The following is a 25457-nucleotide window of genomic DNA, read 5'->3' on the forward strand; positions in this document are numbered from 1 at the left end:
TGTTGTTATTGACTTTTAGTTCCAAAGTTGACCTCCAAATCAGTGTACACGTTCAAGATACCAGAAATACATTTTCCACTGATGAGTCAGTGTGTTCATTCCTATTATGCTGATTTTATCAACCTTCTGAGTAAAGCTATCAATTGCCCACCATCTGATAACTCTGTGCTGCTGGCAAGGTATCTCTACCTTCGAGGACTCGTTAATTTAATGCAAGGGAAACTCCTGAGTGCGCTTTTAGATTTTCAGAGTCTATACAAAACGGACATCAGAATTTTTCCTGCTGATCTCATAAATAGAATGGTGGAGTCCATGTCTTCTTCGGAGCGTTCCCAAGCTGAACGGCAGCCTGAGCTCAAAAGACTTATTAGTGAAATAATGGAAAAGCCAAGAGAAGTCACCAAGGTAGATGACCACGTGAAAAACTTTGAGTTACCCAAGAAGCATATGCACCTGGATGATTTTGTGAGGAGAATACAGGAGTCAGGAATTGTGAAGGATATCAAAATTATCCACCAGCTGTTTGAGGCATTAACTGTAGGTAAGAGGAAAAATATATTATGGTTCTCCCAATCGAAACGTCTTCTTGGCAGGATGGTACCTAGTCAATTGTACCTCATTTAGAGGTTCTTCAGCAATGGGTGTGCTTTCAGACCTTGCTGTTGTTGGAATTGCCCACATCGTAGTGACTAAAGAGATGGGATGCCTTGGTTCCTAAGACATAAATCCCAAGGCAGGGAGTGATAGAGGGGGAGTTGTAAAGTGGGGGAAGGGGGAGGGAAATCACCCTGGGTGCCAAAATGGGTCTCTGAAAGTAACTAGAGGCTCATCAGATATAGCAGTTCATCGCAGCTATTTCATTAACAGTTTTTCTTGTATCAAGGGTATGATATAAAAAGGAAATGCTACATAATACCAATTTTGTTTGTTTTTCTACTGATGTAAGGCTTAAAGGCAGGTTGGCCTATGTGTGCATTTATAGCATAACATGGACAGAAATAAGCAATATGTAGATGGAACATGTGATAATAGTAATAGCTCATATTTACATAGAGCTTTTCAGTTTAAAAAGTGCTTTCCCCACAACATGCTGGAACTATTTTTTATTTTATGCTGGGTTAGCCTGCTGAGAAGAGAGTGACAGAATAAATTCTAATATTCCTCCCATTAGTTCTCTGCTGTTATTGATCTGGTCATGCTTTAAGTCAATAAGTATTTTTTGAAAATCTAATGCAAGATTAAGACTCTGTGTTAGAAGCTACTTGATGATGTAGTGGATAACCTGCTAGACCTGGAGACAGGAAGACTCATCTTCCTGTGGTAAAATCTGTTCTCATCACTTGCTGGCTATGTGACCCTGGGCAAGTCACTTATCTCTGGTTGCCTCAGTTTCCTCATCTATAAAATGAACCAGAGAAGGAGATGGCAGGTCACTCCTGTATTTTTTGGCCAAGAAAACCCCAAATGGGGTCAGGAAGAGTTGGACATGACTAAAATGGCTCAATTACAATGCAATGTATTTTGAGAAATAGGAATGGATAGGAAAGATGATATAAAAGGCAGTGTAGGGTAATTTGGTGGATAGAACACTGGATTGGGAGTCAAGAAGATTGGATTCAAAAGCTGCCTCAGGAATTTACAAACAGATCCTGATTCAAGTCACTTCACCTCTCTGAGCCTCAGTTTTCTCATCTTTCAAGTGGAGATATGAATAGCATCAGCCTCCCAAGATGATAGTGAGGATCAAAGCAGGTCATATGTATAAAGCCCTTTGTAAACCTTGAAGTGCTATCAAAATGTCAGCTGTTAGAATTATTATACTTATAAAAGAAGTATTTAAACCTAGTTCCTGCCTTTAAGGAGCCTACGTTGTTACTGGAAAGCTGAGACATGCAAAGTAGGGGGAAAATAATGCAAGATATTTGAGCACAGGTACCCGAATGAGTAATATAGCCAGTAGTGAGTACTTCCATTCAGAAGAGAGAAATGTCAGGGAGGGCTAGAGTCAAGATGCTGCTTGTTGATTGTAATGACTTGTAAGGATGAAGTGTATGGTAGTTTGACACTATTAGCTCAAAAGTTCTATGGTCACTGACATTTAAATGCCATTTCTTCTTTATTTATCAACAGACAGTGACTTTTTTAGGCTATATGCATGTGGCTTGCAGTATCAGACTGACGCTCTGAACATATGCTAACAGTTTTTGACTCTCACTTTCCATCCACACACTCTCTCTGTCTCTGTCTCTGTCTCTGTCTCTGTCTCTGTCTCTGTCTCTGTCTCTCTCTCTCTCTCTCTCTCTCTTGTCTCCTCCCCCCCCCGCCCCCATTTCCTTCTCTTTTTCCAAATCTTTCTCATTTTCTGCTTCTCTGTCTCAGTCTCCATCTCTCTCTTTCTCTGTCTCTTACCAGGTTTGCTTGAACCATAAACTTGAGATTTACCGTCTGGATCTACTGATTGGCCCTTCTGTCTCTGACTACACCCCCTTTTCCTTTGCCTTTCTCTACCCTCACATGGCCGGATTGCTCTGATTCTTTCATCCTAACCCAGGAAATACCTCGCCCTGTCCCAAATTCTAGCTATAGGTATGGAATTCATTGAAATTATTTTCATATCCTATGAGAACATACCTGAAACCTGATCACTTTTCACATTCTTCATAGTTCTACTGGATTATGACCTTAAGAGGCAAATATTAGATCTGGTAGTCAATATAAGTGGTGGAAAGTTTTACATAGTTACATATTGTGATCATAAAGGACAAATCTCCAATCATATAGCGGTCTACATAAGTGAGAAGTTTTATATAATCATGTTGAACTATGACCTTAAGGGGGAAATTGCAGATGATATGGTGGACTATATAAGTGGGGGAAAGTTTTACATAGTCGTATTGGATTATGACCATAAGGTCCAACTCTCAGATGATACAAGTGGGAGAAAGTTTTACGTAGTTATGTTGAATTATGATCATAAGAGCTAACTCTCATGATATGTAAGTGGAGAGAAGTTTTACGTAATTATATTGGATTATGACTCTCAGATGACATGGTAGTCTATAGAAGTTAAGGCAAGTTCTCTGCATAGATCAGCTATCAGCAGGATTCCTGTGATAGTAATAGAGCTTGTTTATTTTCTATAAAGGGTATAGTAGTAACGTTACTGGTTTTTAAATCAAGCATTTGAATCAGAATTCAAATCTGTGCTCTTGGAATGACTTAATAGGGTGACCTGAAACTAGGTCCTTAACCTCTCAAATCTTCGGTTTCCTCATCTGTAAAGTGAAGGAGTTGAAAGACTAGCCACTGAGGTGGGTTTTAGGCAGTTGGATTGAGTTCATACTGGCTAAAACCAATTGTTAAAATTTCACTTTGGCATTTTCAACTCAAATCAGCAAAGGCTAAAAATCTGGGCTTGAGTTATTGTTTTGTTGATTATTGAAACTTGAGAAAGTAAAGAAGATGTTAATAGTGCAGATTAAACTTACCAAGTGCATTATATACATTCTTCCCCCACCTTTCTCACCACACCCTTGAACATTCACCATCAACTCTTTCTCTGCTCTCATCCTAAAATCTGTTCTTTGTTCTTGATGTGCTGAAGAAGTAGAAAAGACTGTAGTGCCACCTTTTGGCCACCAGAAGGTAATGATTAAACATCTCTACCAGACCCAGTGAAAAATGCCTACAAATTCTTACCTACAAAGAAAAAAGATTATCGCATTCTTTTTTATAAATCACCCTTACTGCTCATTTTTGCTGTTCTAATAAGCTTAGGCCAAGGTGGCCCTGATTACAGAGCATATCCTGTATGGAGGCAATTAATAATAGCTCACATTGATAGAGCCCTTTTACAGAGTCTTTTGGCTTAACCCTTTGAAGTAAGTAATGTGTTACAAATATAATTAATATAGAAGGATATAAATTAAAATATTATGGGTTTATTAACAGCCATATTGATAATTAAAAAGAACCACGTGCCTGCTAAGATCTAATTCATATGGCCTGTCATACCTTCCCCTTGGCTGCTTCTTAGGAAAGAGAGTGTCCCAATCAAGTTCTGAGACGTTATAGCTCTGTCTATGTAATGACACTTCCTGCCCACCTGTATTACCCAAGAGGAATCATGGGAAATGTAGTTTTCAAGTCCCCTAAATGTCCACAGGAGGGGCAGCTGGGTAGCTCAGTGGAGTGAGAGTCAGGCCTAGAAACAGGAGGTCCTAGGTTCAAATCCGGCCTTAGCCACTTCCCAGCTGTGTGACCCTGGGCAAGTCACTTGATCCCCATTGCCCACCCTTACCAATCTTCCACCTATGAGACAATACACTGAAGTACAAGGGTTTAAAAAAAAATAAAAATAAAAATAAAAAAAATAAATAAATGTCCACAGGAAGTTTATACCAGAGACCTCATTAATAAAAGCCCAAATTTCCAATATCACAAATGCAAATATTATTATTCCTATTTCACAGCTGTGGAAATTAACCTCAGAGAGATTAAGTGATTTCCCATTTTGCTCTTCAGTTGTTTCAGTCATGTCCAAATCTTTATGACCCATTTCAGAGTTTTCTTGGCAAAGATATTGGAGTGGTTTGCTATTTCCTTCTCCAGTTCATTTTACAGTTGAGGAAATAGAGGCAAAGGGGGTTAAGTAATTTGCATAGAAAGAAGCCTCTGAGATCATATTTGAACCCTGGAAGATGAGGCTTTCTGACCCCAGGCCTTCGGACTCTAGGCTCAGTCTAGTATCTTCTGAGTCACCTAATTGACCTAAATGTCAGAGCTGAGTCTTAAATGCAGATTTATCAACTTAAAGATCAGTAATCTTTCTACCAAACCCTCCTGGACTGGAAAATCAGTAGCCAAGGAATCAGGAGAGCCGGATTCTCATCTTAGCTCTAGAGCTGATTAACCAAGTGACTCCGAGTCAGATATTTCTAGAACTTCAGTTTTGTCATAGGTAAAATGAAGTTGATTGGACTAGATGGACTCCAAGGGAGCTGCTGCCGCTAAGAGGAATTAAGTAGTGGAGAGATTGAACACAAATCAGAGGAAATGATCAGAAGAAGAAAACATGGAAGAGAATGGGACCCAGGGGACTAGTAGAGGGCTTGGTGTTGGCAAGAAGGGCCTCCTTAACTTTAGAGAGAAGAAAATGGGGAGACCTTGTAGGGGTTTTTAAATGTATGGAGAGGAGGCTCATAAAGGATTGCCTCTGTTTCCTCCATAAAGTGGGAGATGAGGGCCTCTACTGCAAGAAAAATGGACAGGATTGGAAAAGTGTTTGAAGACAGAGAAGTTTTGGAATAGTTGCATTAGAGAGTGACAATCAGGTGTGTAAAACATGGGTAATAGAGAACAAGGCAGAGAGAGTGATTGAAGGTCACAGTGAGGATGAAAAATAGGTTTAGAAGAACAAGGCAGAGGGGGAGATGGAATATCAAGAGGTTATGATCAGAAAAGGAAATTTCAGAGTTAAGGATCAGTGAGGTGATGTTTAATGGAAATACATAAGTAAGACAAAGCTCTTGCATGGCTGAGGTAGATTGAGTTTATAGCCCATGGGAACTAAGAGAGGTGCTGAATTGGAGGCCAAGGTGCTTAAAGGGTATTTAGCATGAGTTTTATTCTGAAATTACCTCAAAAGGAGTTGAGGTAAAGAAAAAGACTGAACTTTTTTTCTTTGAAAAAGAAGAGAGGGTGACCATAAGCAAAAGAAAGTAAAATGAGTTCCAGGATAAAAGGGAGTTTAACAATGTCTTGGCACAAACAACAACAAAAAGGCAGAGGAGAGTAGATACTGTGGATTATAGTTGCTGTAGATATGCATGAGAAAGCAGAGTAGGAGGAGGAAAGGGAAATTTTGCCTCAGCATTTGGCAAATCTGACTCAACTGGATTAGAGAAGAAATTGGTTCATTTGCCAGATATGGGATTGGCAAGTACCATTTGACTGAGGCCCCACTGCCATGATCCTAGGATACTTTATGCAGTGGCAGGGGGATCATCTTGTTTTCTCTCCAAATTCTTGGAAACTCAGGGTGGATAGTGGGAATGTGTTGGAGTTAGCAAAAAATTATGGTTAGGTATCTGAGTCAGTAAATACAGAATCACAGAATCTCAGATCTGGAAGGAACTTCAGTGGCCATCCAATCCAACCCATATCTGAAAGAAGAATCTCCCTCTACAACATAGCCAACAAAAACTCATTCAGTCCTAGTTTGAAGTTCTCAAGCATGTTGATTGATTGGGTTTTGTTTGAACACTCATATAGGCCTTTATACTTGCCTCGTTAAACTTTTAATTTTTTAGAATTGGCCCAGTGTTCTGTCCTGTCAACAAAACCTTGTTGAATTAGGATCCCATCAGCCAATGTGTTAGCTATTTTTCCTAGCTTGCTACTATCTACAAATCTGATAAGCACATCATCTTTGCTTTTTTCCAAGTCATTAACAAAAATGTTAACAACACAGATCCCTGAAGCTCTTCACTAAAAACTATCCTCCAACTTGACATTGCACCAGTCCTTTTTATTGGATCTGGCCATTTAACCCATCCTACCGTTCTCTATCTTTTTCACTAGAAAATCATGGAAGACTTAGTCAAGTGCTCTACTAAGATCTGAGTGAATTACGTTTGCAGCATTTCCCTGATCTACCAAAATTAGAAACTGATTTTTTTTTTAAAAGGGTAATAAAGTTAGTCTGGTGTGCCTTTTTTTTTTAAGCTCCAAATTTTCTTCCTACCGCCTTTTCCTCTCCCACCATTAAGAAAGCAAGAAAAACAAAATCCATTACAAACATTTGTAGTTATACAAAACAAATTCCTACAATAGCTGTGTCCAAAAAAAAAAAAATAGCTGTGCCATCGCCTCTTTTTCTTTAGGTGGGTGGAATATTTAATCACAAATCTTCTGGAATAGGTTTATCATTGTTTTGATCAAAGTCTTTCAAAGTTTTTTTGTGGCATGACTTGCTCTTGATAAAGTCACACTAACTCTTTGTGATTACTCCCCTAGATGTTCATTAGCCATCCCTTTAGCAATACATTCTAGACTTTTGCCAAACCTCAAAGTCAGAACTCCATTCTCTTCTTTTCATTAAAAATGGCACCTGTGATTCCTTCTCTTCCTAGTCTCTACATTTACCTATCTAATGACTCATAACTCTTGTCTGCCAATCCTTTCAGTAGCCTACAGTGTAATGCCCCAGGGCTAGATGAATTGCTCTCTTCAGGAAGAGCTAGGTTGTCCCTTACTCTCTTCTCAGTTTTCTTGTATATCAATTCCCTCTCTGTCTTTTTCCTCCGTGTGTATGTTTTCTTCCTTGGCACAGAAAAACAAGGAAAATGGGAGTTGTCTGTCATCAGTTATCATCCCATCTACTCTGAGCAGTGGTCTTATCTCTACTTTGATCCTCTTCTAAATAAAGCAACAAAATCCCCACCATTTTGTTATCTTAGCCTTCCTTGATCAAAGTATTGTATACTTTTGCATTATCCTGATAGGATTATATCATTTTTTAAATTGTAAAATTTATCTGCTCTTGATTTCATCTTCTGTATATATCTTTTTACTAACATGTTTTGTTTTGTTTTGATACTTGATGTTCTGATTTTGCTCAGAATGGAAATGCAGGGACTACATACTGGATCAATGCCTCTACTGGTTGACATAGCTTTGATGTGTTGCCTTCCAGTATGGATCCAGTTCATCAGTAGATATCTCCTCATTCCCCAGAGCTCACCGTATTGATACCAAAGATAGTTTAGATCTCCAATCATCCTAGTCTTCTGCAACTTAGAACTTCTAAATTGAAGGGATCCACCACCTTCAGCTCTCTCTAGTAGCACCTAGTACAGATGCATCCAGCCACCCCTGGCTTTACACATCTTTTAAAGTATAGGTTGGTTGGTGACTTCTCTGTGCAGCCACTAAGCCTTGACTGAGTTCCTTGTATGTATTTCTGAATATACTCACCCTTGGTGCCAGTTCTGTTACCTCTTCCAATGAGACGCATCCAAGAGAGATCCCATGTGTGAAATATGCCTTCAGTTTCAAGTTAAGCCTGATATCAGTGCACTTAGAGGGGAAGGAAGGGGAAGGTGGTGTTTCTCAATTTTGGTAATTAGGGAGAGAGTAGACATGCTGGCATACATGGCAGTAAGTTCTCAGGTCAGGCAGCTCCAGGTTAGGGACCAGGTGGATCCCCCCCACCCCCACCTCAGCACTTGCAGTCAAGAAGTCAACCCCCACATTCCAAGGTGAGAGTCCTTTCCTCTCAGGCCTAGTAATAGTAAGAGAGGAATTTGGTTCCAAGGTAGAGCTCAGATACCAGTGGCAGCTGGTGTGCTTGATCTAATTAGACATTAGACAGGAGATAACTCGTGCTGCTTTCATATGAGGCAAAAGATTCTGGAGTAAAATCTTCAAACCTGGGACCCAAGAGGAATTAGGCCCCAGTCCCTCACTGTCACGAGATTCAGTGATGGTGTTAAGTAGATAGCAGGGGCCTGCCTTGGTGTCATCAGAGACCCCCAATCTGAGTCTGATGATGAAGTGCTGGTTTTTTCACCATTCGTGGCTTACTTCTTCTATTTCTGTCCTAATTTGTGTTCAAATGATCATGCCACAGTGGATTCCATTGAAAACTCTAATATTATGCCTGATGACATTGAAGTGAGGTACCAGGTACCTCATCACCATTTTTGAGCTTATAAGTACCTTGTTGGGTGGCTCAACACAAAGTATTTGGGGGCTTATGGAATGACCTGAATGTCCTCTTCAAGGTCTCCTTTTAGAAGATACTAAATAGAGCATTAGGTTCCAGTTCTGTAGCAGAGGATCTAACAGTTCCCCTCTTTCCTTTTGCATTAAACCGCTCTACTCATTGCCCTCGCTTCTACCTGCAGGGCTAACCCTGGCTCACCTAAGTAGACCTTGTTAATCCTTATACTTGTACCTACTAGCAACATCAGGAACTCTTTCTATTCAGAATGAAGATATCATCATAAAGAAACTGGCAATCCCTGTTAAAGAAATGACTACATTTCTCTAGGCTATTGCGTAATTAATTTTTTGGCAACCAGATATTTTGGCATTTTTTCAAGTTTTTACTTGTGGCAACCTATAGATGTCCCTAAAGTGGCAAGGATAGAGCACAAAATAACTTAATTCTAGACTCTTTCCTGTATCCACCTCACTTTGGCTTTGGAAGTGTCGTTTGGGAGATACCACTTGCTCCTATGTGACCCTATGAGGGTTACAGAAGTTTTCTCAGTCCCAGCAATAAGTCACACTCTTGTTCTCTTTCTTCTCCAGGGAGGTAAAATGGGACTAAAAATGCTACTTGCTAGAAGATGAAGGAAAGAAATAGCAAAACAAAAAACAAAACAACAACAACAGAACTTGCCACAAGACACAGTTGATTAATTTCTAAAGTCTTAAAATTATTCTGCACTTTGGGCTAATCCTGTCATACAGAACTGGGTTCATCTCCTCTCTTTTAACTTTGTTCCTCTAAATTCTTCCTTTACACTCTCTCCAGTGAGACAGGGACCCTCTTAGAACTATGGGTCTTTAAGGGACCTTAAGCCCTAGCCTTCATAGTTGAATAGGTAGAAAAACTGTGGGTGGGGTTGGGCAAGAATAAATCTATCTCAAATACTCAGGAGATACACAAAAGAAGAGCCATCTCTTTACCACCCCTCAAATCCCTGCCCCCAGTGATTTTTCCATAGAGCTTTTCCATCCATTGTAGAAACTGGAGCTAATGGTTTACTCTTTTACCTTTTTCAGCTCTGTGCACAGATCACCTCAGATCTCTACTAGAGCCTAAAACAGAAGAGCAGGGATTTGTAACCTTTTTTTCATCATGGACCCCGTGAAGCTTCTGGACTCCCCAGAATAAAGTTTTTGAATGCATAAAACAGAATATAGGATTACAAAGACAACCATGTAGCTTGAAATAAAAATGTCATTTTTGTCCCATCTGAATTCTTTCGAGTCTGTGGACCCCAGGTTCAGAATGCCTGGCCTAGAACATTTAGAGATGTCATTTTCAGATTGAATGAATCTGTTCTAATAAGTTCTAATTAAGGGTCTGCAGACTGAGATTAAGGGCTTTGTCTACAACATTTAGCAATGGCATTCTCAGAAAATTACTGACTTGAGGTTACGTGGACCCAGCTACTGGCCTAGAATCCCTGACCTAGAACATTTAGTATTGTCATTCTCATAGAACAACTAATTTGAGAGTTCATGGATCCAGGTTAAGGACTTGACCTAGAACATTTAGAGATGTCATTTTCCTAGAACTAGGTTGACTAGAGCATTGTCTTGCTGTTTTGATGAGCTTTGGGTTTTGTAGGACGTCACAATGACTCTGATGTTAAAAGGAATTTCTCTTCGAAATTAAGGGCACCAGAAGCAAATTGACCCTGAAACATTCAGAGATTTCTACAACTACTGGAAAGAGACTGAGGCAGAGGCTCAGGAGGTCAATCTTCCACCCCAGGTCATCGAGCACCTAGATAAAAACGAATGTGTCTACAAACTGTCAAGCTCGGTCAAAACGAACTTTGGAGTGGGGAAAATAGCCATGACCCAGAAGCGCTTGTTCCTCCTTATGGAAGGAAGACCCGGCTATATGGAAATTTCTACCTTCAGAAATATAGAGGTAAGAAGAGTCATGGCAGCCTTGTCATCTCATCTTAGTGTGAGAATAAGTCCAGGGTTCCATATCTTACTTAAAGTTGTCAGAAAGTTGATCACAGTACAGAACTGTGACCATAAGGAGGAGGGGAAGAACTAGAATCAGGGCAGGGTGGGATTCTATCACTTTATGAAAGTGAGTGCTTGGAAAAGTTCAGGAGAGTAAGATGGTCTCCTACCTTGGGGCTGGCTGTCTTCCTAACACCCAGAAGAGCTTTTCTGTCACTAGGAGCCTGCCTTCCTTCCTTCCTTCCTTCCCATAGTCCTTGACTGATTTTCTCAGATCCTAACCCCTTCCCTTATAACAGCACTCAAGGAAGAGGGTCATGAGGAGACTGTGGCAGCTGCCCTAAAGATGTTCTATTTTTTTTTAATGAAAATTTTTATTTAATTAATTAAATTAGGGTATTTTTTCCATGGTTACGATTCATGTTCTTTCCCTCTCTTCCCCTAACCCCCTCCCATAGCCGATGCACAATTCCACTGGGTTTTACATGTGTTATTGATCAAGACCTATTTCCATATTATTGATATTTGCATTAGGGTGATCGTTTAGAGTCAATACCCCCAATCATATCCCCATTGACCCATGTGATCAAGCAGTTGTTTTTCTTCTGTGTTTCTACTCCTACAGTTCTTCCTCTGGATGTGGATAGTGTTCTTTCTCCTAAGTCCCTCAGAATTGTCCTGGGTCATTGCATTGCTGCTAGTAGAGAAGTCCATTACATTTGATTTTATCACAGTGTATCCGTCTCTGTGTACAATGTTTTCCTGGTTCTGCTCCTTTCACTCTGCACCAATTCCTGGGAGTCATTTCAGTTCACATGGAATTCCTCCAGTTCATTATTCCCCTAAAGATGATCTTAAAATGTGAACATGGTCACCACCAGACTCTTTCCTGGGTGATGAGATTTCCCCTTGGAGTATGAAGCAGGGGTGCTTGAGTCATTCTTTTAGTAATACAGTGGATGAGGTGTTCAGGGAAGTTTAGCACTTTTGGTGTGAGCCCTTTTTCAGGCTGTTCATTCACCTTTGACTCCAAGAAACTGTAGCATGTTGGGACAGGTAGGGAGCAAAGTGGATAGAGAGCCAGGTCTAGAATTGGAAGGTTCAAATCTGGCCTTAGACACTTCCTAGCTGTGTGACCCTGGGCAAGTTACTTAACTCCCATTGTCTAGCCCAGTGATTCCCAAAGTGGGCACTACCACACCCTGGTGGGTGCTGCAGTGATCCAGGGGAACGGTGATGGCCACAGGTGCATTTATCTTTCCTATTAATTGCTATTAAAATTAAAAAAAATTAATTTCCAGGGGGCTAAGAAATATTTTTTCTGGAAAGGGGACGGTAGGCCAAAAAAGTTTTGGAACCACTGATCTAGTCCTTACCGTTATTCTGCCTTGAAACTTTGAATTGATTATAAGAAGATAAGGGTTTAAAAAAAAAAGAAAGAAGAAGAAGAAGAAGCTCTACTAATCTTAGCAATATAAAGATCCAGGACAATTCTGAGAGTTTTATGAAAAAGAAGGCTATCCACCTCCAATAAATGAACTGTTAGCATCAGAATGCAGATGAAAGCAAATGATTTTTCAGCTGTTTATTTGGGTACATATTTTGGGGTTCTGGTTTTTTAAGATTCCTCATTTACAAAAATAAATAATATTAAAAAAAAGAAGCTGCAGCATGTGAAGCAGCCACATCCCAATAAAACCGTCTTGGCAGATGAGGGTAACTGACAGACTTCAACCCCATCAGTAAGTTGGAGGGTGCCTACCCCAAGCATGTGAGACTTCCCTTGGCAGAAGGAGCAGATGGGAGCAATTTGTTCCAGGGGTCATGAAGGCAGCACAAGGAGGCGCTATGGAGTTTTGAGAGCTTGGTCAGACATCAGAGGTGCCAAAGTCTACATCCCAGGCCATTGCCAGTCTTCCTGACTTTTGTCTTGCCACTAGACTTGGATGACTGTGGAAGAGAGAGTGAGGCTGATGACTGTGCAGCTCTGCATCGATTATATCCGGCTCACTTGCAAGTTGACTCAGCCCTGGTTCTCTTCAAAAAGAAGGATGAACAGCAGTGGCACAGTGGATAGAGCACTTTGAGTCAGGAGGACGAGCTCATAGCCTTCCTCATACACTTATTGGCTCTAAGCTGCTTGGGAAGGTCACTGACCCTCTGCGCCTCAGTGTTCTCATCTATAAAATGAGGAGCAGATGTTAAAACCAGTGGAAGTGTGCATCGGCTCTGGGGGTGGGGGGTTTGGGGGTGAAGGGGAAAGTAAGAATATGAATCATGTAACCATGGAAAATTTTTCTAAAAAATAAAATTAAAAAACATAAATAAAATGAGGAGTTTGGACTTGATTTCAGCTTTAAATCCATGATCCTCATGATTCTGTGGTGGTGTTATAGCTATCCCTACGTTCCTTCAAGGAATTCTTCCTACAGGGAAGGGGTCTTTTCTCAGCTAAATGAAACCAGCTTATCCAAGAGAGTGGGAAAACATGGAAAGACATTCAAGGGTTTTTGAAACCAAGATTCTCTCTATTTGGTGGCTTAGAAAGGTCAGAGCTAGAAATTAAATAATAAAGCAGCCCCTCTCTGCCATTTATGAAATCCTTACTGTATACAAAGCCCAGCATTAAGCTCTGGGAATACAAATGGGTAAGTGAGACAATCCTTTCCCTCAACAAGATTACATTCTAGTGGAAGAGACAACACGTAAGGGAGGTTTCAAAGGTCCCTTGGTACTTAGAGTGCTGCAGGAAAGCTCTTTAATGGCATCTCCATTGTTAAAAACCAGACCATTTTCTAATGTCGAACCATTTTTATAGTGTTAAGGGCTTTGGGGACAGGAATTCTCTTTTCTGGGTCTTTGATAGATGTGACTTCAGCGCCCACAGGAGCAGTGGCCAGGGTACCTTTTCAGTTACTTCCTAGGATGGCGGCTATCAGCACTGGGCAGCCAGACCATCAGGTTCAAGGTCCTGGACCATCTCCATCAGAGTCTGAGGGGAAGTGGTGGACACTGACCTGCCGTGTCCATGCCACCTGCTGTCTCTCTCTCAGGGTGGCTCGCTTGCTTTTTGGTTTCAGGTCATTGATATCTGGGGAGACTTATCAGAAGAAACAATTTTGTTGTATGAAACTGAACTCAGTAGCCAAGTGGAATAGTAACTAGAGTGCTAGACTTGGAATCAGGATTACTGAGTTCAAATCTTACTTCAGATACTAGCTGTGTGACCCTGGGCAAGTCACAACCTCTAGTGCTTCAGTTTCCTCCTCAATAAGAAGAGGAAACGCCTACCTCCCAGAGTTGCTATGAGAATCCAGTGAGATAATGTATGAAAATTGATTTGCAAATCTTAGAGTTTAGTTCATTTTAAGTGTTACTATTATATCATATATTTCCAGCATTCATGCTTAATTCTATATTTGAGTTATTTTTTTAATGCAAAATTTATTCTAAAACTAATCATTTTCTTCTTTCTAGGAAAATTATTTATTAATATACATGAAGCACTTTACACTAGTTATGTAACTAGCCACAGTGGATAAATGAAGCTCTGGGCCTGGAATCAGGAAGACCTGAGTTCAAGTCTGTTCTCAGACACTTCCTAACTGTATGACCCTGGGCAAATTACTTAACCTCTCTCACTGCCTCAGTTTCCTCATCTGTAAAATGAGGATAATCATAGTACCTACCCCCTCAGTGTTGTTGTGAATCTAAAGTGATATAATATTTATAAAACACTTTGTGAGCCTTGAAGTGCTCTACAAATCTTAGATTTTGTTGTTATTATTATGGAATCCAGAACTGAAAGGGCCCTCAAAGACCAGTTTTCCCAAGCCCCCTGCTAGAAATCTTAAGAAGAATTAAGAAAATAAACTCTTTTAAGAGCTCATATTTCTTCATTCCTTTTGTTTATCCTTATATTCATTCATTTATTTTATTATTATGATAGTTTATTAATTTATTTTTATTTTATATTTATATATTTGTAAATATAAATATTATATTTAGTTGTTTATCCTTATATTCCTCTTATAAGAAATTAATTATGTGCCAATAACTGGTATGCTCCTTATTCTCATTTTTCTGTGTTTATTAAAGCAACTCTCAGAGGATGCTTGTTCCTAATCAGCTATTAACTCCTAAGCATATCTCTTAACTTCCCTGGGGCTCAGTTTCTTCAACTGTAAACTGAGAGAGCTGGGCTAAATGACCTCTAGAATTCCTTCTAGTTATAGAATCTATCAATTCTTTGGTCTGTATTAACAGATGGTAACACTACTAATCTTTAAAAATATTACTTAATTCAAACAAAAATCCAATTGACTTTCTTCTCCAATTAGTTTACATTTCTATGGGTTTGATTTTCACTTGGAGGAGCAGGATGGAAGCCTATAACTCACCTTTTTTTTTTTTTCTCTCTCTCTCTCTCTCTCAATTTACAGGAAGTGAAAAGTACAACTGTAGCCTTTCTGGTTCGAAGGATACCCACTCTAAAAATTAAAACTCTTTCCAAAAAGGAAATCTTTGAGGCTAATCTTAAAACAGAGTGTGATCTTTGGCACCTGATGGTCAAAGAGATGTGGGCTGGAAAGAAAATGGCTGATGATTATAAGGTTAGAGAACTAGTGGTTGAATCATTTATTTGTCGGGCTTTTTTTTTTTTTTTAAATCAGTGTTGATCTCATCACGTTGGTTTCTTTTGCCAGAATGTCAAACTGCTGAGCTCTTAGGCCCTGGTCATGTGAAATGCAGTAATTTGAACCTGATGTCCTCATTGCAGTCTCCTGCAGATAGTCAAGCTGTTTTTACATTTAGATCCAAAGAGATCTTAATTATCAGAATCATTAAAAGAGCATGTTGCCCGTCTGTCTCCAAAAGACTCGGTGGCACTTAGGTGGGTACTGTATTGTGTGGAAAGAATAAGCAGGAGCCCAGAGAGAAGTGGGTTAGGAAATAAGATGATATGCCTCGTCTCCAGACCAGGTCCCCAAACTTGCACCTGTACTGCACCAACCCCGAGCTCAGCTGCCATGGCTCTAGTTTTTGGGTTAGTTACAAGGAAGCTTGACTGTGCCATTTTCTGTTTTACATTGGCTGTGAATACTTAAAAGACTTAGTAAAGTCTTAAAGTTTTTTCATTCAACAGTGTTGAACACATTCGAAAAGACCTAATCATTAACTGAACCCTGTAACCATAGAAAAAGGTTCTAAATTAATTAACTAAATAAAAATTTCAAAATGAAGAAATAAAATAAAATAAAAAATAAAAGACCTAATCATGAAGCTTTGCACCTAAACATTCCGTGTGCCTAAATCCATTCATTGCCTATACAATACTTCTAGTATCTGTTAGTCTACTTTTTTCCACTTAAATGTATAAAATTTTCTTTTGATTTGTGTTGTGTCGGACCTATGATTTCCACAGCTTGGGGTCCTCTTCCTGCCAATTCACCATCGAATGCCTAGTGGCATGAAGTTGACCCAGTTAGATCTCTAAAGTTCTTCCAGCTGAGGATAAGCTTAAGTAAACCCTTCCATATGGGAAAGGCTTCGAATGGGTACCTGGGCTCAAAAGTGTGCCTGTGGTTCCAGCCAAACACAAAGAGATACTTGATCAAGTAGTGACGTTCCTAACTACAGTTACCCATGAACTGGACCAAAATATAAAACGGAACCCACTCTGTGATTTTGTAGTTTGATCCTGCAGTGGAGAGAGTGCCAGGCCTGGAAGGCTTGTCTTTCCGAGTCCATAGTTAGCCTCAAACACTTGCTGGCTGCTGTGTGGCCTTGGGCAGGTCACTAACACTTCTTGCCTCAGTTTCCTCATTTGTAAAATGAACTGGAAAAGGAACTGGCCAACCTCTCCAGTATCTTTGTAAAGAAAATCCCAAAATGGGGTCATAAAGAGTCAACAATGACAGTGATAATAGTAGAGAGGAAGAAAAGGAGGAAGAGAGTACCAAGAATTTTACAATTCTGTGACTGTAAATGACTTTTCAATCCAAGAGTTATTAACTATATTCTATATCTTTTCATTAGCATGGGCCATATTGAATTTAGAGTAAGAAAAAAATCTACAAAAATCTCAAATGCACAAGGCACTTCAGTCTATAATTTTAATGGCCTTTAAAAAACATTAGAAATATATTATTTTGGGGGAAAACTAGGTGGCTCAGTGGAATGAGAACCCAGGTCCAGAGTAGGGAGGTCATGGGTTCACATCTGACCTCAGCCATTTCCTAGCTGGGTGACCTTGGACAAGTCACTTAACCCCCACTGCCTAGTCCTGACCACTCTTCTGACTTAGAACCAATACACAATATTGCTGAAAATTCCAAATACTGATGTCACCAGACACAAGTTTACATGAAAATAAAATTTATTAGATAATAGGATACCTTATTTGTGATTTGACTAAAATACTAACTGATTACTCTAATCTCTGTTTGTCTTACAAGCTGCATAGAAAGTACTTTTGTCTGTATTTTAAATTTCATTCCACCCTCTACAGACACTGGATGTAGGAGCAGAGGGTAATTAATATTCAAATAAAAGCTCTTTTATTTAAAAAAAATACACAGTATTGATTCTAAGATGGACGGTAAAGGTTAAAAAAAAAGAAATATATTATTTCTCTAGAAACATCTTCATTTCAACAAGTGTATATTAATATGTATAAGACTTGGGGACAAGGATACAAAGACAAAATACTAAGTATTTCCTACCCGCCAGCAGCTCACAGCATCACTGGAGGTACTTAATTCCTGAGGAATATATCTGAACAGAGGAGGTAGAAGGAGTATCCAGACTGTGTGGAATGAAAGCAATTGGGAAACAACTGTCAAAAAATTGTTTCTATAGGGGGGAGGAGGGGAGAGAAAGAACATAAATTATGTAACCATGGAAAAATATTCTAAATTAATTAATTAAAAAACAAATTAAAAAATAAAATAAAGAATTATTGTTTGAAAAATGACTTGTTGATGTCCACTTGTGGGAAAAAAATTTTATAGATGGAAATAATCAAGATAAAATTTTATATATACATAAAAATTGTTTCTATATGTAACTGAAGAAATAAAAACATTGAAAAAGTAATGAAAGTAATCAGGGAGGGGCAGTCAGATGGTAGTAGTTTAAGGACCGAACTGGATAGGTTTTAATTGGTCTAACCCTACAGCAGGACTGAGCAGTGTAAATAAGAGGCTTAGGAAGACCCAAGTTTGGATCTGCCTCTGAAACTCAGTGGCTCTGTGATGCTGGACAAGTCACTCAACCTCTGTCTACCCTCGTTTCATCATCTGTAAAGAGGATGATAACAGCTGCTACCTCACAGGGATGAGTCTTGTGAGAATCAATTGAGTCGATATACGCAGAGGACTTTGTAAACCTGAAGACCTCATAGAAGTGCTGGTTATCGTTATTATTATTATTATTAAAATTATATTTACACCTTTTGTTTTTAAATCATCATCATTTCTAGATATACTATCCATACCGAACTCCAACTACCACTTTAGTTATTATGTTTTATGTTTGGTTTATTATGTTTTTATTTATTATGGTTTTTATTTTATTTATTATGTTTTTTATTATAAATCGGTGATGGTTGTGGCCATGTTATGAGGGATGCTCATAACAACAACTCTCCCTTAAAGACAAAGAAATAATTTGACTTTGGTTTGTGGATTCTTTCTCTTCTAGGATCCCCAATATATCCAGCAAGCACTGACCAATGTTTTGTTAATGGATGCTGTGGTTGGTGCACTTCAGTCATCAAATGCTATTTATGCTGCCTCCAAATTATCTTATTTTGATAAGATGAAGATTGAAAGTAAGAGCAACATTTTTGAAATAGCAGTACACACCCCTGTTTCCAATCTAATTGGCATTTTGTCATATTATTCAAATTGTTTTCCTAATTTTCTCAAATGATTTCTTTTCTAGGGATTGTTTAAATGAGGTGCTTTTGTAGGGGGGATTTTTTTCTCTTTTGAATTAATGTAATATCTTATTCATTTCAGCATGTATGTAGTTTACTTGCTAAGTCAATCATGGAAAGACCCAGTCAGAAGTCTTCTTTGTTATTGGTACAGCTATCAGTAGAAACCGTGCAACCTACAATGGAGATTAGTCAATTCAGCTAGAAAATAGAAGTGGAACTTGTTTATTTTTTTTAACTGCCAATTAATTCTTTAAAGACTGTCCTGATTTTCCAGAGCAGTTCACCATAGGAGCCAACCCCAGGAATTCCCAAGAAGACTCAGCTCTGGGAATCTCATATCTAGCAGAACCCAGAGAACTTTGAATGACCTGCTCAGTGGATAGAGCACCACGCCTAGAGTCAGGAAGATCTGAGTCCAAATTCTTAGACACTTTGCTAGCTGTGTGACCCTGGACAAGTCACTTCACCTCTGTTTGCCTCAGTTTCCTCACCTGGCAAATGGGGATAATAATAGCTACCTATTTCACTGGGTTACTGTGGAGATCAAATGAGGGAATGTATGTAAAGCACTCTGCAGACCTTAGACCATTATATAAATGTTAGATACTTTATAATTTTGTTGTTGTTCAGTTATATCCAACTCATCATGACCCCATATGGAGTTTTCTTAGCAAAGATACTAGAGTGGTTTGCCATTTTCTTCTCCAATGAAATAGGCAAACAGAGGTTAAGACACAGCTAGCAAAGTATCTGAGATGAAATTTGAACTCAGGTCTTCCTGATTCTGGGCCGGCACTTTATAGTATAAAATATAATACTTTATAAAATACAATGTTATATTTTGTATATTGAAATTATCACATTATAGATTGTTCATTTTATAATTCTTACAATATCATACGTTATATAAATATTATGTTATCCTTTTAGCAATTTTCCTGTCTCTCTTCTCCCCATAGAATAACAGAGCATGTTAAGTATAGGCGATAGAGAAGAAACGACAAGACATATTAGATTATCCTTCCAATCCTATGAGAGGCCTCTACCTATTCTCCCAACTGAGTACGCTCTCCCTCTTGAAATTACTTATAGCTTTTTTCATACATGTGTTGTCTTCCCCAGAGAGAATGTCAGCTCCCTTCTGAAGGGCTCTCTGTTTGGTCTTTGTATCCTTAGCAGCTAGCTCCATCACGACTTGCACGTATGCAGTAGGTGATTAATGAATGCCACTCTTGCAAACTTAACTAATTTTTGAACCATTTGCTTCATCTATTTTAGTGCCTATGTCAGTTCCAAAAACAACTTCAGAGACACTGAAGCATAAAATAAATCCTTCTTTAGGAGAAACTAGCCCACAAGCCATAGATATCTTGCTATACACGCCAGGTGAGTTGCTGAGGGGAGGGCAGGGGAATTTGGTGTTTTTAAACAAACATTGGTTTAGATCTGAAGTGAAGGACAGCCTTGGGGTGAAGTGGAGAGGTGGAAAGAAGTCATATAAATGTGGACAGAACTGCTGGGCTTGGAGGAAGCTGTTCCTTCCTCTCTGTATACCCTGATCCTTCCCTCTTCTTGCACTCATGAAAACCGGGCTCCTCGCAGAAGATGCTGCAGTGTGGGCTTTTCCCAGCCCTCTTTGCTTTTTCTCTCTTTAAAATCCTGACTTGTTGGCCAGAAGGAGGAGTTTGGATACTCAGTGTTCCCCAAAGCCATTTCCAAATCCTCCTTTTGCTGACATTACTCAGCAACTTTCCCTCCTTTGAAATTCATTTTATCCATAATAACGATGATAATAACTCACATTAATCTGCATCATCCTACCCGTTCCTTGGTTGTTTTAAATCTGCTAGCCCTTGGATTAGTCTTCCCACTCCCTTCTCAAGCTCAGCACCTGACCCAGTCTTCCTTTCCACTCTAATCAGGACATGCTGGCTTGGCAATTTCGTTGACCTTCCCTTTAGTCCACCCCATTTAGGCACAGGAATGGTCATACTTTTGATGTCATCATAACCCAGAACTCTACAAGCTTCTCTCAATTTCTTATCTTTCCCGCTGTCCCTCTCTTCTTTTTCCACTCATCCTAAAACTATTTTTCATGGGCATTGTTCCCGCTAGTCACTCCATCCTTGCCAGCTTTCCCAGTCCATCACTCATATTCTGACTTCAGTTTCTTCACTTTGCATTCTTAACCCTATTGTTAACCAGCGAAACTTACACTGATCCCTCCCTTCAGATGCCTTCTCCCTCATCCTATTGCTGCTCCTGCTGTACCAAACACCTTTCTCCCCATCCGCTTCCTTGACTCTTCCTTGCATGCTGCTGACTGTTTCTGAACAAAATCACATAGCAACAGGGAATGGGTCTCTGGGTAAATTTGATCCTCTCCCTTTCCATCTTCCCTGGGCACTCTGATCATTCTTTGATCATCTTTTTTTACTAACCCTGAGTATCCATTTTTCACTGACTTCTTCCATGATGACTTAAAGTATATCTAGATTCCCCTCTTCTCATGGTTACAAAACTGCCCCTTGAATCTTCAAATGATCAATCTCTTCATTCTTCAGTCTCTCAAGCTATCCTTCTACAGATCTCTTTCCTATTTTCTTAAGCCAATGCCTTAAGAAAAAAAACACAACTATATTGTGTTCATTCCCTCCACTTCATTGCTTCTCCTCATTTTACAGTCCCTTGTAAAATGGTTTGCAATCCTACCACTCAACTGAAATTGCTTTTCCCAAAGTTACCTCCAAGCCCTTAATTACTAGATCCAATGGTTTTTTTTAGTTCTCATCCTTTTATACTTCACTGTATCCTTTGACACAGTTGATTACTCCTTCCTCTTGTATACTCTGTCCTGTTAATTCATATGATTATTTTATGTATCTCCTCCAGCCTGCCTGACTATTCCTTCTTTATTCTCCTTTGCGGATTCACCACCATTTCCCATTCCTAAGCATAGACTTTTCCCAAGGTTCTCTGCTAGATCCTCTTCTCTTTTTTCTCTTCATGCTTTTTCTTCATAATCTAATCACTTTTCATTGCTTCCTTTATCATCTCTATGAGAATGATTCCCGGATCTACATATTCTATCCTCATCTCTTCCCTGAGTCTTGACTGACCGTCTCCTAGACTTCTCTACCTATGTGTCCCACAAGCAACTCAGAATCAACATGTCCAAAACAAAACTCACCTTTTCCCATAAGCCTTCCTCTTCTCTTCACTTTCTTATAGGGCACCATTATCCTTCTTTTCAACCAATCAGGCATCAAGTTGTATCAGTTCTGACTCCACAATACTTGTTGCATCCCCACCAAGTGGCCATCACCCTACTTCAGTCCTGCACTTCAGCAATACTCTACTAACTGGCCTTCTGGTTTCCGGTTTCTCCTTTCTCTCATCCATAGTCTCATCCAACAACTACCAAATTGATATTCCTAAATCACAAGTGGGAACATTTGACTTTTGCCCATGAAGTAACTCCCTTTGTCAAGAATAAAATGCCAATAAGCTCCTCCCAGTCTGACTCCAGAGGGATAGTCGGTCTGATCATGTCCTACCTACCCCACTCAATAAACTCCAATAATTCCCCTTTGCTTCTAGGATCAAAATACAAAATTCTCTATTTGTCATTCATAACCTAGCCCTCTCCTACCTTTCCAGTCTTCTTATATATTACTCCCAATACGTACTTTTCAATCCAGTGACACTGGTCTCCATGGCTGTGCCACAAACAACACATGCCATCTCTTGCCTCTGAGCATTTTCACTTGCTGGCCCCCATTCCTGGAATATTCTCCCTCAACTCCACCTACTGATTTCCCTAGTTTCCTTTAAGTCCCAACTAAAATCCCTTTTTTTTTTTTTTAAAGAAAAATTATTTATTTAATTAGTTAGTTTAGGGTATTTTTCCATGGTTACATGATTTAAAATCCCATCCTTTATAAGTAGCCTTTCTCAACTCTTCTTAATTTCAGTGCCTTCCTATTAACTATTTCCTATTTATCCTATATATATAGCTTGTTTGCATGTTGTCTCCCCCATTAGATTATAAGCTCCTTGAGGGTAGAGACTGTCTTCTGCCTCTTTTTGTATCCCCAGCCTTTAATACGATGTCTGGCATATAATAAATGTTGATTGTTTGAATGTGGCAAAACCACTTCACCAGGCAGAATCACCATCATATTAACAGGCTCTTTTTCCTTTTATCTCATGACTAATCACTTTCTCTTTTAGTAATGAATAAGATTTCAAGGAGAGACTTAGGGAATAGAACAAAAGAGAATCTTAATATTGATCTTTTTTAATTAAAAAAAGAATTATTTGAGGCATTGATGGATTCCTGCCTCTTAAGAAACTTACTTACAAAAGGTCATTTGGCATTTTTGGTTTTGTGTGCTATAGCGCTAGTTTCCTCTTGAAGTTTCTGGGTTGATTTTCTTTTTTTAGGACACCTTGATCCAGCAGAAAAGATTGAAGATGCCCATCCCAAACTGTGGTGTGCCTTAAGTGAAGGCAAAGTGATTGTATTTGATGCATCGTCCTGGACAATTCATCAGCAGTCCTTTAAAGTCGGAACTGCTAAGTTGGTAAGTATCTTTCCCATGTTCTGTTCTCTTTTCACACAAACTTTCCAGCCTGTCCGTGTTAAATTAAATTCTCTTAAATTCTGGAAATTTTAGCCTAAGGTCCCAATACAGACTCACCCTAGTTTGGAGAAAACCAGATCTATTTTATCCCCAAAGATTAGGTATCATATAATATTCTATGATGTCCTGTAACTCATTTAAATTACCAAGTTATCAAACAACTCTGAAAAACACTGATCCATAGGAAGTTGGCTTCATTGTACTAGCTCTGTGGTGGCAAACCTATGGTATGCGTCCCAGAGGGGGCACTCTGTGGGCACACCTGCCATCACCCCAGCACAGTGTTCACCAGCATTCATTACTAGAAGCCAGAGGGATGCAGGGCAGGGTGGCTCCCCTCCCACTCTTCACACATGCCCAAGAACATCACCTACCCCACTAAAAGGTTTACCATCACTATTATTATTATATAATATTATATATTATCATATTATATATAATGTTATATATTATATTATATTATATTATTATATATTAATATCATATTACTTTTATATAACAGATTAACATTAATTTATTTATATATTGCAATATATTAATTTTGAGTATATAATATATTATTACATAATATTATAGTGATATATTAATAAATAGCAAGTAATATTAATAACTTAGTATTTTGTGTATTAAATATTATACAATATTATAAAGTATAATATGATGTCATATTATATTTTATAATTGTAACAAAGTACTTTTTCTCAAAAACTTTGTGAGGCAGATGGTAAAAATATTATTACCCCATTCTATAGGTGAAGAAACCAAAGCTTGGAGTGATGAAATAAAGCCATTTTCCCACACATTCAGTAAGTGTGGGAGCTAAGATTCAGCCTTAGGACTCCTAATTCCAGCTCCAGCATTTCTCCTACTCTTAACAAGTATACTTACTGATGAATATTATGATGGGTTAAATGGTACAAAATCTAAGGCTAGGAAAGCAAGTGGAACAATGTGCTAAACTTAAGAGTCAAGAAAACCTGAGTTCAAATCCTGCCTTTGTTACTGTAAGGATTAAGTTTTAAAGGTTTGGCTAAAATATATGAAGATTATAATTAATAGTGGTGGTCGCCAATTCAGTATTATTGCTCAAAGTCAAAATAACTTTAATAGCTTTTACTTACAAAAGAGGTGGAAAGAGGGAAAGCAGAGAATTACAAAAGGGTAGAGAAGACATTAGCCCATCTAACTAAATATTGCTCCAGTGCTCTACTCAGCCAGGACTTGTTGACCTTTAACAGGAATTAAACTCTCTCCAGAAGAGAGGAAGGGGAAGCCAGCTATCCACTCACCTAAGTTCCCTCCAAGAGGCAGATCAAGATGACTAGAGCTGAAAGTGATTCTTGAGGCCGACTTTCTTCCTTGAGCTGACCTTCTTGAAGCCAACTTCTTTCTTGGAGTCAGCTTTTTCTTAGCCCCAGAAATTCAGGGCCTTTTATAGTGGCTTCTTGACCCTTCCCCTTTTCACAGGGGCCAATCACAGCTTCCAAATTGTCTAGCACTGCCCAGGGGGAGATGTTTGTGGGAACCAGCTCTCACCTTCTGGGGGGGGGGGGGTGAATACCGATCAAAAGGGTTCACAGATTTTTGGCTGATTGAGTTTCTGAGGGTGTGAATTCTCTAAATGGTTTTCAAAATCCTTCACTTAGTTAAGCTTTTTGTTGATTCAATCAAAAGGTAGACAAAGGAGAGTTAATCCTGTCCTCACAATCTAGTGAGGTAGGAACTAGGGGTACTTAAGTTAATCAAAGTGTTAGCTCCAACTAGGCAAAGAGAATAAAGGATTCCCTTTCACAAGTATAAACTCAAAGAGAACAAAGAATTCCATTTTACATTACCTCCTCACTGTGTGACCCTGATCATGTCACTCAGCCTCTTTCAGACTTAGTTTCCTTATCTGTAAAATGGGGATAATAATAGTACCCATATCATAGGAATTTTGGGAAGATCAAATGAGAATATGTATTTATGTGTGTGTTTATATATATAATACTTTGCTCATATCTTTTCTGTCCAGCAATTTAAAATAAAAATTTTAATTACTTTTACATGTCTTGGGAATTAAATCTCAGATTACTTCCAACCAAACTCACAAACAGAGTAATCACCTCATGAGTAGACAGCATCATTCTTCTATACTATTAGGCTGT

General features: G+C 38.9%; 1 protein-coding gene across 1 annotated transcript in view; it reads left to right on the forward strand.

Moving 5' to 3' along the window:
* The window catches only part of DENND3 (DENN domain containing 3), a 128279-nt gene that overhangs the window by 85260 nt on the left and 17562 nt on the right, over window positions 1-25457 (forward strand). The window contains exons 13-18 of the mRNA XM_044669300.1: window positions 20-541; window positions 10416-10675; window positions 15162-15332; window positions 18424-18553; window positions 19943-20050; window positions 23111-23250. Coding sequence (XP_044525235.1) covers window positions 20-541; window positions 10416-10675; window positions 15162-15332; window positions 18424-18553; window positions 19943-20050; window positions 23111-23250 — 1331 coding nt within the window. The remainder of the gene's footprint in view (window positions 1-19; window positions 542-10415; window positions 10676-15161; window positions 15333-18423; window positions 18554-19942; window positions 20051-23110; window positions 23251-25457) is intronic.

This window comes from Gracilinanus agilis, chromosome 1, assembly GCF_016433145.1.
Source record: "Gracilinanus agilis isolate LMUSP501 chromosome 1, AgileGrace, whole genome shotgun sequence".
Classification (NCBI taxonomy): domain Eukaryota; kingdom Metazoa; phylum Chordata; class Mammalia; order Didelphimorphia; family Didelphidae; genus Gracilinanus; species Gracilinanus agilis.